The following is a 17,656-nucleotide window of genomic DNA, read 5'->3' on the forward strand; positions in this document are numbered from 1 at the left end:
CGAATTACCCTCGTAGTGTAGACATACCCTAAGAGAAAAATCTCTTCTTTTGTTTCACATTGATCTCATTAAACTAGCAACTAGTGACTTTACCGAAATTCCATGAGGTTCCTTGTTAGTTTCCTTTCAATTCCATACCTGTTCCCTTCAATATATTCACCTGAGTTAGCTGCTTGCACTGATCCATTGCAACCACAGCTTCTTCCTTCAGAGCAGCAAGCATTTTGTCTTTTTCTTGTAGCTGGTGTATAGTTGCAGCTGAATCTCCCTTACTCGCCTACAGCAAAAGGATATTAAAAGTGATCAAACATGCAGAAAGTATTAAAACTGTATTATCGATTATGGCATATACTGAAAGTTGCAGTAATCATGACTGGGGTTTTGGTTTTTTAGCTCCTTCAGCTAATGCCCACTGCTGCACAATCCAGCACGCAAATCATTTGTCAGCCTGCTACCTGCAACGTAATGCATGAGAAGGAGTTTTGAGTCTGCTACAAAAGGCCTCTAACAAATTTCATTAGACCAGGAGATGCTTTTAAAACACATAGCACAGCAGGTATAGCTGCACTGGAGCAGATTATTCTCCACATTTTAGGTCAGCTAAGAATGTGGTGGTTTGGGGAGAAGCTATCTACAGAAGTAGTAAAAAAGTTATGTGCTGCTATGACACAACAAGCTTGGTCTCCTAGAACATCTTACTACTTAATAGAGGAAATGTTGCCCTGGGATTCCCCTCCACATATAGCAATGACAGCAGAAACATTGTACTTGCCAGAATATTACTCTGCGGCAAAGTCTATCAACATGATTGAATCACGTTGATCCTAGGAGAGGGTTAATATATAACTCACACTTGTCCTAGATGTTATTGTAAAGCTATATGCAAACAGAAGGGAAGAAAAGGGAACTGGGCAAATTCTAGATCTGACAAATTCCTGTGACCTCTGCCGCACATAGACGTTTTAGAACTCAGCGTGACTCATGGCAGACTTACTAAATGTTTTTGAGACTATGTGGCAATTTCTAGATTAAGTCTGATAATTGGTGAAATATCTTGGAGATCCATATTCCATTTTCTTTGAAATTTGTCCATTAATAGTTCCATCTTCATTTTGAGTTTGTGGCAGAGAGAAAGGTAGAAGGCACGTGAATACTTAGAGGTAGGGTAATACAAAGCAAATACCTTCTTCACTTGATAAAGTAACTGACAACAATATTTCCTGCTTTCCTCTGCAGAGTCCGAGGGCCACAACTACTAACCTTTATAGTGAACCCCTGAAAAAAGTACACAGTGAAAAGGGAGCTTTTCTATAAAAGCATATTGTACATACACATGTGCACACGCACATCCACCCTGTGCTATTCATAGAATATCAGGGTTGGAAGGGACCTCAGGAGGTCATCTAGTCCAAACCCCTGCTCAAAGCAGGACCAATTCCCAACTAAATCATCCCAGCCAGGGCTTTGTCAAGCCAGGCCTTAAAAACCTCCAAGGAAGGAGATTCCACCACCTCCCTAGGTAAAGCATTCCAGTGCTTCACCACCCTCCTAATGAAATAGTGTTTCCTAATATCCAACCTAGACCTCCCCCACTGCAACTTGAGACCATTACTCCTTGTTCTGTCATCTGGTACCACTGAGAACAGCCGAGCTCCATCCTCTTTGGAACCCCCCCTCAAGTAGTTGAAAGCAGCTATCAAATCCCTCCTCATTCTTCTCTTCTGGAGACTAAACAATCCCAGTTCCCTCAGCCTCTCCTCATAAGTCATGTGCTCCAGACCCCTAATCATTTTTGTTGCCCTCCGCTGGACTCTTTCCAATATTTCCACATCCTTCTTGTGGTGTGGGGCCCAAAACTGGACACAGTACTCCAGATGAGGCCTCACCAATGTCGCATAAAGGGGAACGATCACGTCCCTCAATCTGCTGGCAATGCCCCTACTTATACAGCCCAAAATGCCATTAGCCTTCTTGGCAACAAGAGCACACTGTTGTCTCATATCCAGCTTCTCGTCCACTGTGACCCCTAGGTCCTTTTCTGCAGAACTGCTACCTAGCCATGTCTGTACCTATTAATTGGGTAATATCGACATTTTCACCTGCAAAAGTTAACACTTACTGGGTTTTACTGGGTTATAGAAGCCAAGACTTCTACTATGTTTCGAACAGCTCCCTTCAAATCAATAGCAACAAATAGACATACATCATGCAAACCAGGGGCTAGGCTGTATTAACGAGACAGAATACTACTGAAAAGTATCACCGCTATACACATTGATTTTACACAAAACCCCATCCACACAGTGTTCTGGTCTGGTCTCCCCATCCCAAGAAGAATATAGTAGGAATGTAAAGGTTCAGGTTAGGTGACAAAGTGATTTTAGACAGAGAAAAACATCCATGAGAAATTAAAAGTATCAGGACCACTTTGGGGGTTCAGAGGAGATTACATAAGGGAGGCTGAAATAACAAATGTCAAAATATAAAATTAGGAGCCTTCTAATTTCTTTGGATGTCAACAAATGGAAAAAAAGAGTTATAAAAAGGAAAGTTTCCACACAATGCATAATTAGCCTGTGGAACCCAATGCCACAAGCTATGAAAGCAAAACGCCTAGTAGGATTCGAGAAGTTTAGATATTTATATGAATAAGCATCTGACAGCTGACTAGCTAAGATAAAATGTGTAAGGGATATCACTCCTTCAAGACACACGATGCAGTGACTGCTGGGTTTAATGAGAAAGCTTCCCAAATAATGGAGAGATAGGCAATAGCATGCTTATTGGGGTTTTGCGCCTTCCTTTGAAGCATCAAGTACTGACAAAGGATATTAGACCAGATAAACCATTGGTCTGACTTAACATGACAATTCCTGTTTCTAGAATGTATTGAAGATGCAGAAGTGCATTATCTGTTTTCAAGACCACAATTAGCTGCATACATAGTACATTAGATTTTTCACATAGGACAAGTTATCAAATGATCTTCAAGACGTACAGTAAAATTGCTGTGGGGCCCATGTAATGGAGTTGGACTTTACATAAGGCAGTCTGGCCCCACTTCAAACAAACATCTGTACTGAGTGGAAGCAGTGACCTTTTCTCAGGTGTGATAAAGCATTCATTTCCCTCTCCCTTTTGACCCAATCCCTCTTCCTGCCACCAGCCCAAATTCACCCACTGTGTTTAAGCTCCTGTGATAACACAAGGAGTTATATTATACCATCTCCACGAGAAAGGACAGGGCCAGAAAATGGGGCTGCTTTAGCAGTACCGCCATCTTGTAGATCTTGACTTCCGAAATGTATGGCTCTATTTGTTTTCCCCAACCAATCAATGTTCATTTTACATGCGCGCAAAGCCAACTCTCAACCTACCAGGCCAGGACCTAGTATAATAACCAGTATACATATACTGATAGCTGACCATTGACTTGTATACACGAACAACGCTGAGTGAGTAGAAAAAGAGGTGTTCTGGAAATGAATGCAAGATCTTCATGACAGCCATTATTCGGGCAAGGCACATTTTTGGACTAGCTAACTTAATAGTGTCCCTTCCAAACACCTGTGTATTAAAAATAAATAGTAATATATAGCTCTTACAGTGCTCACCTTCTGCAACGCATCCTGTATCACACTGGATTTCTCCTTTAGCAGCTCAACCACACAAAGGGCCTCATCTTCAGTGAAGATCATGCTCTTCATAGCCAAGAGAAAGTCCTTAAACTTTACTTCAGCATTTTCTATAATTAAATGATAATGACATTTACACTGTTGTGAATACATATTCATTTACTTTGCTCCAAAATAATAAATTTATGTAGGCACATTCACATGTATTATGATGTTTCAAACTGAAATTAAACAGCAAAGAGTCACGTATTCAGTGAAGACAATATGACATATTTAGAACAGAATGACAATGAAGCCTGCCAGCTGACTCTTTGGAATAGTTCTACTAGAATACCTATCACTATTTGCACACTCAGTAGAAATATATGAAGTCACCAGCCACAAATCAAACAACAGGTTGAAGAAAACGAAAACCAGCACATGAATTAAGTGTACTAGGTAGGAGAGTCTTTAGGTTAAGAGACAGTAACTTGCACTTCGTTCCCAATTTAAAGGGCAATTAGTATTATTTCGTAAGTAAGAGTGACGTGCAAATAGCAAGGATATTGAATTCATCAAGCAGCATGACTCTGAACTGGAGAAAATGGAAGTTTTCAAGAATAACACAACAGCCTCAGTGTAAAATAACTTTGATTCATTCCTAGATTAAATTACAGAAGGCATCTAGCAGTAGGAAAACAGACTGATTTTATGTGGATAGAAGAGACCAGTCAAATCCAGTTTGCTTATCTTTGGTATTTGAATGATAACAGTTCAGAAAAATATACTCCCTCCTTAGTAATTTCAGTAAAATTTAGCATAAAGTTCTGGCATATTCAATATACCTACCAAACATCAATTAGCACTAGAATGAATGTCAGTGGAGAAACTTGTGAGAACTAATTAATTTGGAAAGAATGAAAGAAAAAAGAAAAAGCAGATACAAAGAAGAACAGTAAGGGATCCAAACCCACTCCCCAAATGGGGCTTTTTAAGATTAGACGTGGGTACTGAGATACAAGTCCAATCAAAAACATCTTCCATTTACTAACACAGAAGTGGTAGAAGCACAGGTGGCAAAACGAATCAGTTATACCAGCGCTCAAGAGATTACCTAGAAAGAGAACAAGCCAATGAATGACAAAACCCTGAAACCCACAGACCAGGGAAAGATGTTGAGCATTGTAGTTAATTATCTGCTCTATTCAGCAGATAAATCCGTATTAGCCTTGACCACAGGCCTTCATATCAAGCAGTAACTAGATTTAAGGCCGTCACTAATGCAGTTATCATGGAGCGAAACTCCAAAATCCCTGGCTGGCAGGAGTCAAGTAGGTTAAGATGCCGTAGGAAGAGAAGAACTTGGCTCAAAGCAACATGTGCTTGGTGCTCTGCAAATAGAGGAAAACCTTGCCCCCGTGCCCAAGAAGCTTACAACTGAAATAAGGGAATGTTTCTAAATTAGGTGGACAAATCCCAGTTGACAGAAGCATTAGCCACATTTGAATTACGTTCAAGGGAGTAAACAAGAAGGGATGGGTGCAACTGAGAAGCTTTTGGCCTCACTGTAGTATATAGAACAGCCATCTGGACTACAAGCACAGGGAAAAAGTGCTGGAGTGCCAGTCTAGGTCCCCTGAAAGTCACCAGGATCCCTTCAATTCTATATTTAAGTTACCGTATATAGAAATCAAAGTGCCATAAAGCACGCTGCCAAGTCGTTAATTAGATAATGTTTATAAGGACATCAAGAGACTGATCCTTTTTACAGGCTTGACTAATGGGTCACCACCTCACTCATTCCCAACATCCCCCTCTTCCACCACTCAAACATGTGAAGGTCACATTTCAGGGCCCTGCAGTGTCCGGCAGCCTCTTTCGGTCCCTATTGTTTTATGCCTCATAGCGCACTGGCTTGCTCAGAGTACACGGTACTTAAATTCGGGGGTGGTGAGTATGTAAACAGACAGGTTTCTAGGGCCCCCAAGTCCTATGACTAGACTTTCAAAAAGCTTGGTGGTGGGTTCCAGGAAAGGACTGACAGTCAGCGAGTGCCTAATGAATTTAAGTGGAGCGAGACTTGCAGGTCTCCTCTGAACTTTCTTTTTCTCTGAACTGGGCTCCTTACCCAGAACTGTAAAAAGGATCAAAAGGATGGGTAAATGTAAAAGCAATTCCTTGTAGTCACAAATAAACCCCAAAAGACTGGGTATTCCTAGGAAAGAAGAAAGGGTTTTTTTCAGGATTAAGGAAATCAATGTCTGCTTTCCTACTGGAATAATTTTAACTATGTATAGTGACATTCTGAAGATGGAGTTGAACATTCATCTCTTCAGCTCAACAGATTCATGCAACTGCCACACACAATGGAGGTTGTAAGTTGATTACATTGTCTCTTTTTGTTACATTACCTTTATCAGTTTCATTCTTCAGTTTCTTAGCACCGCTTTTCTGGATCGCCTCGGTTAGCTCCTGTTTTGCCATATCAGCCACTTCTCTCTTTTCCACCAAAGGGCTCAGATCAGAGTTATCCATCAAAGGAATGTACGTAGTTGCATGAATAAGAGGCTCATCAACCAAAGCTGCAACTACAGTTCCATGGAACATGTTAATGTCATATAATAGTTCTCTTTCACTTCAAAACTTAAGCACATCATGCTAGAAAGAGGTGGGTGAAATGTACCTGGTCCCCTTTAAAAACTTCATCAGCTAGTTTCATAAATCCCCATTTCTATTATTCACCACAGATTAATAACCTGAGTACAGGGGTTCAATTAACTAATCAAATGAGTGTCTCTAAAGCAATGATTTAATAACTCAATTTACATTTGTCAATATCGCCTTTGAGCACTTAAACTGACAGACTCATATTCCAACTTTCATTTCGCTTTAATGAAATAGCCACATGTAACTTATGAGGCTTGACTGCCTATGGCTGTAACACCATGGAGAGTTCAGCATTAATGAAGTTTAAGGTGGGGGAAAAATGACTATTACATTTGTGAAGTACTGATCTACTTTACATGAATACACCCAGCAGGTTATTCCCATAAGCAAACTAAACTGTTTAGGCAGAATACACTAGGGACAGCAGTCAGGCCTAGCATACTTGCAGACTGAAGTCAATTTCACTAAGAAATCGAGTATTTTGCAACAAGCTCACGGGTTATTTGTACTACAGTAGTGCTTAGCATGCTGAGTTATATTGGGAGTCCCAGTGCTAGGCAATGTATAAACCCACAGCAGGAGACAGTCCCTGCCCAAAGAGGTGGAGTGATTTGCCCAAGATCACCCGGCAGGTCAGCACTGGCAAGAGAAACCAGCTCTGACACTTAGCCGAGCACCCTATACTCCCTATGAATCATAAGTCATCATCCTGTACATAGTCATGTCTACTTCAGGAAAGTTTACCATTACATCCAACCTAAATCTAAGAGCAGTTTAGCTGAACCAGCTGGAAGCCATACTACAGGCAAGCTCATTACAGCCATCTCCCCCTCACCGTTCTACTGAAACTGGCTGAAAAATGAGTCTAATCCAAACAAGGGTAAAAACTGCTTGACTGTTGGACACAACTACATTACTGGTTTTCATGCCAGTTCAGCTGACCTGGTGCTGGAAATTATTTGAGTTTTTGGTAAATTTCCCTCTGCCTGGGCAAGGTCTACGGTCCAAGAAATGTTAGCACTCTGGCTGAAACAGACTGAAGAAAGAAAATGCCATACAGGATCAATACCTGTCCGACAGCGACTAGCCACATATGCATCAGAGGAACATGTAAGAAATTCCCTTATGGACAACTATGAAAGAAGATACCTCTGAGGAGTTCTCTCATGAAGCAGCTATTTTTACTATTAATTATTTGTTTTACCATAGCAACTAGAAGCCCCAATCATGAATCACTGTGCCAGGCACTGTGCAAACAGAACAAGAGGCAGATGGATAAAGACAGACAGGGAAGTCCAAGGAAACAACAAGAAAATATTGGTCAGCATGACTGGCAGTGGTCTCTCTCAGTGCACCAACAGTCTAAAGATTGTCAAGCTTTCTGAAGGCATCACGGCTAAGGGGAATTTTTGGAGGAGGATAACAGTTTTGCAGATGTTTGCAGGGAACTTCTCCCACGTGTGAGGGGGAAGCAGGAAGATGCTTGTTCTAAAATCTAACACGTGGGTGATGGAGGCTGGCACAATAGGCTGATTGGAGGCAGGAACTGACATCTCAATAGCAAATAAGAGATGATAGGGCGAGGATACACCATGAAGGGCCTTGAAAATGAAGACAAGCAGCTTAGGTTTGATATGCTAGCTAAAGTGAAGGGAGAGCCAAAGAGATGGGTGACAGGTCAAAACATGGGCTAGGAATATGATCTTGCAGCAGCCTTTGGAAGGGATATGAGCAGGGCAAGAAAGTACTTGTCAAGGCCAGAAAAAAGATGTTGCAGTAATCGAAATGCAAAGTGATGACCGCCTGGACCAGTTCATGATCAGCTTATTCTCCGAAACATGAGGGTTTATTATCCCTAACATAACTGTGGAGGTTCCCAACCCTACAAAGTTCTTTACTGAATCCTAACCAAGCGCCTCAGTCTCAGTGTCATTGGGTGGGTAAATAAGTACCATTGGCTTGTGTGTTGTGTAAAACAAAAATTAGTCCCTTTTATTAGCTTTAAATATGTCACTTTTCAATTTCACTCCATGTCCCATTGAGACACTGTATTATGAGAAAGGATGAATAGAAGGCTTGGGGTAATTGAAATTTGAAGACTTTCTAATGACTTTTGCCTAAAGCTAGGTAGCTTTTAAGCCTAAAACAAATCCCCATTTTGAATAATTTTTTCTTTTCTTTTAAGGAAATTAAAAGGTCTCTACACTCTAAAATTCCTACTTTTTGATTAGAAAAAGCTACTCCTTTACCAATCTTAGGGAATGTAAATTGGTTGTGCTACTCAAGTGTACACCTATTTACATAATACCCAGTTAATGATATTTGAACTAAGAAATATTCTGTAGTATTTTCTCACCATTGTCAATTTTTTGTTTCTTTGTAGAAACTTTCTTCTTTCCTGATCCACTTTCTTGTTTTATCTCATGCTGGAACAGCAGTGGGTCTTGTTTTTTGGTAGGAGACATAAATGACTCACTCTTTGAATCCTGGTCATCTAAAAAGGGATATGAGAGAGACATTCACTTCTCGATTTACAAAGAACTACATTTAAACAGTGAAACTGCAATAAGCAGTAAAGTCATTCCAGACTGAAGACGCTCTTGCCTACACTTTAATCAGAATTTAAAGTTTTGCGTGCATATGTAATAAAGCCAAGTTAAACCCAAAGACAATACAGGGTTGTAGCAAACTTAGCAGCAGCAACAATGCTGGGAATTATACATGCAAGCAGAACACAGAGCAGTGAAACCAAAGACTGAAACAAATGGCAATTGGCATTCTCTAGTTTTAACAATTCCAATCAAGATGCGTTGCGGCACAAAAGCAAAATTGATGGTCTTTTTGTTACAAAAGTTAACTTCTCGTCTTCAGCAACGTATTCCTGCCACCCCCTTAAACAATTCACCTCTCCCCACTCAAACACTGGAACTGTGAGAAGCAGAAAATAATGTCCCATGTTATGGAACTATTCCTTTTAAAGTTGCTTTTAATAGACATTCAGCTCTCTTTTTGGAGAGAGTATACTACATGATCTTCCCATCAGAGCTGGAACACACAATAGGGTTATGGCAGTTTCTGTAATCCAAGGACAAAAGTTAGTTGTGGTTGCCCTCAAAACAGTCTTTTCAAACCACATTTCATAGCCAGGCCCACAAAGCCAGTTTCTTAAAAGATCTGAATACCCACACGGTAGGATTTAGTACATCTGCTTTTCTATTCTAAACCACAAACCAACAATGTCATTTTTTTCACTCCCTGTGTCTAACAGGTTACAGCTGCATGCAAAAAGGCCAAGACCTCCAATTGTTTTTGAATTATTTTAAGAGTTGGAATATTTTTAAACCATTGTTCATATTTAAGCAATTGCAGTTAACACATTTAACATACTAGCTTTTACTACCTCGATAATATGGATAAAAAACAAGCCAATAAATCAGTCTATGATCAGGCAGCATCCTTGCCTTCTGCAGGAAGGATCTACACTCTAGTAACTGAGGTTGGCTATAATGGCTGTACCAGTTTCTTTTCTAGCTCCAGGTAGCATTTTATTTAAAATTTTCTACTTCTTACAGCTCCAAGATAGTTACCCAGTGGAAAGAGTTCTTATCGTAGGTATCGGACTTTGCAGTAACCAACTTATATAAAGAGCCTGGTAACTTAAAGCAAAATGAATTGTCATAGGATTCAGGGCTTTATGTATGCCCGCTCCCATCAGAGCAGCTGTTAGGTGATAGAGTTTGCAGTACTGTTGTAGCTATGTTGATCTCTGGATATGAGCGAGACAAAGTGGGTGAGTTGGACCAATAAAAAGTATTACCTCACCCATCTCGTCTCTCTCATGTCCTAGGGCCTCATTTTGGGATAGCATGATGCCAGAGAGTGTCTAGCAAACATTTTTCTGCAGTCTTTGAGGTAATCAAGCCTTTCATAGCTTAAGACCAATTTAGCCAAACCATAGAACAGGGGTCGGCAACCTTTCAGAAGTGGTGTGCCGAGTCTTCATTTATTCACTCCAATTTTAATGTTTTTAGAAGGTCTCTTTCTATAAGTCTATAATATATAACTAAACTATTGTTGTACACCTCTACCCCGATATAACGCGACCCGATATAACACAAATTCGGATATAACGCGGTAAAGCAGCGCTCCGGGGGGGCGGGGCTGTGTGCTCCGGTGGATCAAAGCAAGTTCGATATAACGCAGTTTCACATATAACACGGTAAGATTTTTTGGCTCCTGAGGACAGCGTTATATCGGGGTAGAGGTGTATGTAAAATAAATAAGGTTTTTAAAATGTTTAAGAAGCTTCATTTAAATTAAATTAAAATGCAGAGCCCCCTGGACCAGTGGCCAGGACCCGGGCAGTGTGAGTGCCACTGAAAATCAGCTTGTGTGCTGCCTTCGGCGCACATGCCATAAGTTGCCTATCCCTGCCATAGAACAAAGCAGAATTAGGAGATAAAGTAGTTCTACTTCTCACCAATTTTGGTAGAGGTAAATAAATGGGTTGGGGGTGGGGGGGGACATCACTGACAGATGAAATATGGAAAAAGCAAAAAACCCTTAAAAACGAGAAGTGAACTTTTGCCCAATGCAGAACTGGTAGAACAGTTCTGATAAATAACTAAATACTACATTGCCTTGCAATAAGGCGAACAGAGTTTTGGCATGCAAGTAATATATGTAACATGATATACCGATTCCATTTTTCTGCTTCTTCTGCCCAGGTTTCTTCTTCGATCCTGCTGCTTCAGAGGGTGGAGTGGGCTGTTTCGTAACAGGGACTGGTTCAATTTTCTTGCCTGCAGGCTTGGATCCTTCTGGCTCCTTAGACACGTGCTCCTCTTGCACAGTCTTATGTTTCTTCTCCTTCTTCTTCCGTTCTCTAACGCTGCTCGAAGCTTCAGTCAGACCCAAGGGAACAGGAAGTATGTGCTCTTCATCTGCAATCAGGGCATCAGACAGTTTAAACTCCCGAGGTGTGCTCTCAGAATCCGACTCATGGAGGTTCCCATTCTGAGCGTCTTTCCTTTTGTTCTTTTTCTTCTCAGTTTTCTTTTTATCTGTCTTAGAAGGCAGAAACTTTTGGTCCCTTTTTTGTTTTGCAAGGACTTCATCGTATAATGTTTCTTTCATGAAAAGCCAGAAGAAGAGGAAGATGACTGTAATAACCACTGAAGGAATGAGGATGATAAAATAGGTAGACTCATAAAACTCCATTGTGCTTTTTCTTAACTACTTCCTAAAAAAAAAAATAATAATAATAAAAAAAAAATCTAAGGACAAAGAAAAACAAGAATTAGTTTCAGGTCAGGTTTTTTCAGATTCCTTAACTACTACAATATTTTATAGATAATTACTTCTAAGGCTACTATATCAAAACTAATAGTTACTTAAGTGCAAATCTGAAAATCTACATAAATAAGAATTTCTGGAATCAGTTATCCTGGGACAAATCACCTCTCAGAGGTTCTTAGTCTGTACAGGAAAGCTTTATAGTTTATAACACTAGTGTCCATTAGTTTAGGGGCGAGGGGGTTCCCCACCACCTAATTTTCAGGAATTTACATTTTTTAAATGCCAAAAAACACATCACAAAATACTTCAAAGGCTGTCCAGCCAGAACCAATAAATACAGGGTAACGGGTGACAGTGTCACCCCTCAATCCAAACCTTTTGCAGAAAGTTAAACCATGTTTATTAAGTTTTAATTTAGCCAAGATAAATCAAATTTCAGCCTATTATATAGCCAGATATAGGATATAACCTTAGAAGTGAGCTGAAGGGAAGAGGAAAGAGAGAAAACGAAGGCCTAAATCTTGGCCTACCTTGAAGAATGTCCTGAATCTTTCCCCAGACATAGAAAGGATTTGTTGGATAAATATCCTGGTTTTAAACAGGGTCAGGGCCATCTTCCTGTTCCAGCAAATGGAAAGGACCTAGTCCACGGAGGGCCCCAATCTTTAGGGAAGGTTTAGAAGGACTCCTGAGGCCCCCAAAAACTGTGTGTTCTGAGCTGAAGATGTGATGAACTTGAAACCACAAGGAATCCCACAGGGTGAGGTTTGGAAGCACTGCTCCTACTACAGCCTGTGTTAGGGCTGAGGGAACCCTGGTAAGCTTATTAGCATGTGTGTAGGTTCTCTTATTGTTTTTCATGTTTTCTCTGTAGTGCTTTTACCTTCATAAAATAAGCTTGCATAAGAAGAACTGTCTGGTATCTGCTAGGAATAACACAGTGAAGACATGGAACTGTTCAGCCTGGAAACATCCCCGTCAGAAGGGGGAGAGTTGCGTGTCTCCACCCAACAGAGGTGACGGCCAGGGAAGCCGGAGGGCTGAGAGTGGGTGCCCTTGCTGAAGCGCTGAGGGGAAACACAAATGCAATTGCCCTGAACTGCGAAACTCCAGAAAGCCTTTGGCAAGGTCCTTCACCAAAGGCTCTTAAGCAAAATAAGCAGTCATGGGATAAGAGAGAAGGTTCTCTCATGGACTGGTTACAAGACAGGAAACAAAGGGTAGGAATAAATAGTCAGTTTTCAGAATGGAGAGAGGTAAATAGTGGTGTCCCCCAGGGATCTGTACTGAGCCCAGTCCTATTTAACATATTCATAAATGATCTGGAAAAAGGGGTAAATGGTCAGGTTGCAAAATTTGCAGATGATACAAAACTACTCAAGATAGTTAAGTCCCAGGCAGACTGCAAAGAGCTACAAAAGGATCTCACAAAACTGGGTGACTGGGCAACAAAATGGCAGATGAAATTTAATGTTGATAAATGCAAAGTAATGCACATTGGAAAACATAATCCTACCTATACATATACAATGATGGGGTCTAAATTAGCTGTTACCAATCAAGAAAGATCTTGGAGTCACTGTGGATAGTTCTCTGAAATCATCCACTCAACGTGCAACGGCAGTCAAAAAAGCAAACAGAATGTTGGGAATCATCAAGAAAGGGATAGATAATAAGACCGAAAATATCATATTGCCTCTATATAAACGCATGGTACGCCCACACCTTGAATACCGCGTACAGATGTGGTTGCCCCATCTCAAAAAAAAGATATTGAATTGAAAAGGGTTCAGAAAAGGGCAACAAAAATGATTAGGGGTATAGAATGGCTTACATATGAGGAGAGATTAATAAGACTGGGACTTTTCAGCTTGGAAAAGGGGCGACTGGGGGGGGGGTATGATGGAGGTCTATAAAATCATGAGAGGTATAGAGAAAGTAAATAAAGAAATGTTATTTACTCCCTCTCATAATACAAGAACAAAGGGCCACCAAATGAAATTAATAGGTAGCAGGTTTAGAACAAACACAAGAAAGTATTTTTTCATGCAACGCACTGTCAACCTCTGGAACTTCTTGCCAAAGGGTGTTGTGAAGCCCAATACTATAACAGGGTTCAAAAGGGAGCTAGATAGATTCATGGAGGATAGGTCCATCAAGGACTATTAGCCAGGATGGGCAGGAATGGTGTCCCTAGCCTCTGTTTGCCAGAAACTGGGATTGGGTGACAGGGCATGGATCACTTGATAATAACCTGTCTGTTCATTCCCTTTGGGGCACCTGCCATTGGCCACTGTCAGAGGACAGGATACTGGGCTTGATGGACCTTTGGTCTGACCCAGTATGGCCGTTCTTATGAAACATGTAATAACACTGATCATCTGAGTTGAAGCATATAAGACGGCAAGAGAATTCTATGGGAGTTCATTGCATTACCATACGTGCACATTGACAGTGGAGTACATAAGCAAAGCAGAAATGCAAGGGAACATGCTTGCAAGCATCCACACATCAAAATAAAGCCACAAATCTAATTTTAGGCCCAGAATTGACAACCTAATGTTATTTTTGAATTGGACACTATGGATATAGTTTGTTAGAAAGTGGAACAGAGTTGGACTTCTGTACAAATTTTATTTTCCTGATTTCAACCTGCTTTAGACTATTAGTTTCCAAGGGCTTGTCTACAGGGTGCGATAATGCACTCTCTGGGAGTATGATTGCCAAAGCAAATTAGCATGCTTCACATTAATTGGTCTGTGTAGACCCTGCTGGTGCATTTTAACATAGAGTGTTCGAAACAGTATTACATTAAAGCGCCCTAGGTATCTTTTAGTGGCCAGGTGTACACGGGCCAATTAAACTAAATTGAATCAAGGCCACTTTGTTTTTGAATGAGAATGTCCGCACGAGGGTTTAATGCAGTTAAATTAATCCACAACTTTAGTTAGTTTGGATTAACCTTTCTGAGCATCACTGTGTAGACAAGCCAAAAGAAAAGAATCCACCTATAAAAATCGAAGTTATAATCATTCAAAAAAAAAAAAAAAAAAAAAAATGAGGCTAGAATTCCACCTGAAAATATGCTACTACAAATTCATTAACTTTAAACTTCATTTAAAAGTCATTAAGGTTGGAAGTGTGCGCTTCAGTGGAGTCCAGCTAACACGCTATCACTCCCTTTACAACAAAGCCTACACCTGATTATCAGAATATGTAGAGATGAACAGCCAAGGAATCCAGCCGGTTTCTACAGCCATATAATTTGCCACCCCCTTTACAGTGCTCATTCACCCATAATGGTGCCCCCTAAATTTTGTCAAAATATATGCAAAAATCCTAACAAGAAGTTACCAGGAAATTTTATTTTCTTTGTATCTGGAGTCAGTAACAAGTCACGGTGTCTTTCTCTCACACACGCACAGAGTCCTGGGTAAGAATTCTGTGCTGGCTACAGCCATAGATTAAAAGGGAGAGGAAAGCAAAGGACCACGTCTACAAGCGGACAATTTAAGGCAAACCGTACGGAGTATTTTTCCACCACAGTCTCAGTACAGGGATTCATTTATAATCCCTCTTTAAGAAGCCCATTAATTCTTTCCCTGCTGCACTTGGTCTGGGATAAAAGCTGATAATTTTTCTAAACTTTCCCTCCAAAGAAATAAGAATTTCTTGTCAGCAAAGCCAACAGAAAATAACCTGAGTTTGTAGGCGCAGCCGTTTTGATGATTTTAAGAGACTACGGTCTGGTCTACACGGGGAGAGGAGGGGAGAGGAGAATCGATCTAAGTTACGCAACTTCAGCTATGTGAATAACGTAGCTGAAGTCGAAGTACTTAGATCTACTTACAGCAGTGTCTTCACTGTGGTAAGTCAACGGCTGACGCTCCCCCATCGACTCTGCCTATGCTTCTCGCTCCGATTGAGTACCAAAGTCGACGGGAGAGCACTCGGTCGATTTATCGCGACCCTCGCTGGATCAATCGCTGCCCTTTGATCCAGCGCGTAATGTAGACTTGCCCTAAGCAATGAAGCTGGTGCAGAATTTGGCAACGTCTTTGTTACACTGTACCTCCTTCCAGGAGCACGTGACCCCAGTGCTTTTGGATCTAAACTGGCTCCCTATTCACTACCAGCTAGAGGGTTGCCAGGCGTCTGGTTTTCGACTGGAACGCCCAGTTGAAAAGGGACCCTGGCAGCTCCAGTCAGTACTGCCAACCGGGCTGCTAAAAGTCCGGTCACAGGGGCAGTGGGGGTCCAGAGCTAAGGCAGGCTCCCTGCCTGCCCTAGCTCACCGCAGCTCCCGGAAACGGCCGCCAGGTCTCTGCGGCCCCTAGGCACATGGGCGGTCAGGGAGGCTCTGCGTGCTGCCCCGGCCCCTAGTGCCGGCTCTGCAGCTCCCATTGGCTGGGAACCGCGACAACCTCCTTCCCTCACCCCCCCGTACCCCAACCCCCTGCCTGGTGAAAGTGAGTGAACGATGGAGGGAGGGGGGGATGGAGCTAGCGGGGGTGGGGCCACGGAGAAGGGGTGGGGCAGAGGGCAGGGCAGGGGTGTTCAGTTTTGTGCAATTAGAAAGTTGGCAACCCTATCCAGCTAGAATTTTATAGATAAAAATCAGCAAGTAAAGCCCTAAGGGGGTAGGGTCTACTTATCTGAAAGACCACTTCTCCTCATGCTACGTCATCACACACAAGCTCAGCGGAGGCCTCACCCACAAGGGGAGGTGAGTTACATATATTATAAAAAGAGTTCACCCGTCAAAATAAGTAAATAATGAAAGTTAAAGACAATTTTTCAAGACACTATAAATTAAAACTCTCTAATTTTTAATCCAGCTTCCCAGACAAAGTCGACCCTCACAGGAGATGCAGCATAGGGAATTTCAGGAAGGTTTGTCTCTTTTCGGGAAAAAAAAGTGTGGGGGTTTGAAAGTTGGGCTTACAACAGAAAGCTAGCTTCAGTTTTAACTATGATGTAGCTATAGTTACACTATAATACCAGCTTCTTGTGTTGGTGAGTGAGCCAAATTAGTTCTCTTGAAAAAATGAATTTGATGTTTCCCTCAGCCAGAGTCAATATCGAACATTTACACAAGAGCCTAATCCTTGAAAAAAAAAAAAATGTGTAATTATGCAGTTTTTTCACAAGTGTAATTAAATTGATTACAGTACATTATTACAGTAATTATACAGCTCACAATATCCAACTACTAAGAATGCTCCTTCAGAACCATGCCAGTCTTCTCCATCACCAACATACAACTCCTTCAGGACTCTCAAACTCACAACACTGTCTGGATTCAAGCAACATGTAGGAGAGGTTTCCCTAAGCAGTACCTGTTGGGGCATGATAAGCTCCCTCTGGTGCCTCACACCACTGCACCCAGGTATAAAGGGCCAAGCTGCCCCTGACTCCCCTGGGTTCCTTCCAACTGGAAAGACTCTGGTAGAGAGGGGAAGAAGAGGAGTCATGGAAAAGACATGTGCAACACATCTCAAAGAACATCAGTTATGGAAAGGTAGGTAACCATTTTTAATTCCAGTGATTGCACATGTTTATTCCACTGTAGGTGACTCACAAGCAATTTAAACAAGGTGGGCTTGGAATCTACTTGAACAGGGATTGTAGGACCACCCATTCAAATCTGGCATCAGCTCTAGATTGAGGAGATGGTATAGTGAGGCAAACGTGTGGACTGACGACCAGGTTGCTGGCCTACAAATGTCCAGTATGGGTACACAGCCAGGAAGGCTGTGGAAGTTGCCTGAGCCACTTCTTTACTTGGAGGTGCAATATCAGACAATCGATAGCACAAAGGACTACAGCTAGAAATCCAGGAAGAGATCCTCTGGGTGACCCTTCACTGTCTGAAACCACAACAAAGAGCTCAGATGAAGATCTGAAAGGCCTAATCTGATCCAGGCAAAAAGCCAAAGCTCTTCTAACATCTAGAGTGTTGAGCTTTTCCTTCCCCTTTACTCGAATGAGGCTTCGGAAAGAAAATCGGCAAATAAATTGCTTGAATAATGTGAAAAATCGGAAGCCACTTTTAGACAGGAATTTTGGGTGAGGCT

The 17,656-nt window shown here is 41.5% G+C and overlaps 1 protein-coding gene across 7 annotated transcripts in view; it reads right to left on the minus strand.

Annotated features, from left to right (window-relative positions):
* The window catches only part of KTN1 (kinectin 1), a 79,713-nt gene extending 68,161 nt beyond the window's left edge, over positions 1-11,552 (minus strand). For 4 of the 7 annotated variants that reach the window (XM_026654171.2, XM_026654172.2, XM_026654168.2 and 1 more), the window contains exons 1-5: positions 10,979-11,552; positions 8,638-8,775; positions 6,026-6,202; positions 3,606-3,745; positions 161-277 (exon numbers count right to left, since the gene is read on the minus strand). In XM_026654171.2, the coding sequence (XP_026509956.1) occupies positions 161-277; positions 3,606-3,745; positions 6,026-6,202; positions 8,638-8,775; positions 10,979-11,501 (1,095 nt within the window). In that variant the 5' untranslated portion in view covers positions 11,502-11,552. The remainder of the gene's footprint in view (positions 1-160; positions 278-3,605; positions 3,746-6,025; positions 6,203-8,637; positions 8,776-10,978) is intronic. The other 3 variants (XM_026654174.2, XM_026654173.2, XM_026654169.2) reach the window with 1 other exon arrangement.
* Positions 11,553-17,656: the final 6,104 nt, after the last annotated feature.

The sequence above is a fragment of the Terrapene carolina genome, unplaced genomic scaffold (genome assembly GCF_002925995.2).
Source record: "Terrapene carolina triunguis isolate 2854851 unplaced genomic scaffold, T_m_triunguis-2.0 Scaffold189, whole genome shotgun sequence".
NCBI classification, from domain to species: Eukaryota; Metazoa; Chordata; order Testudines; family Emydidae; genus Terrapene; species Terrapene triunguis.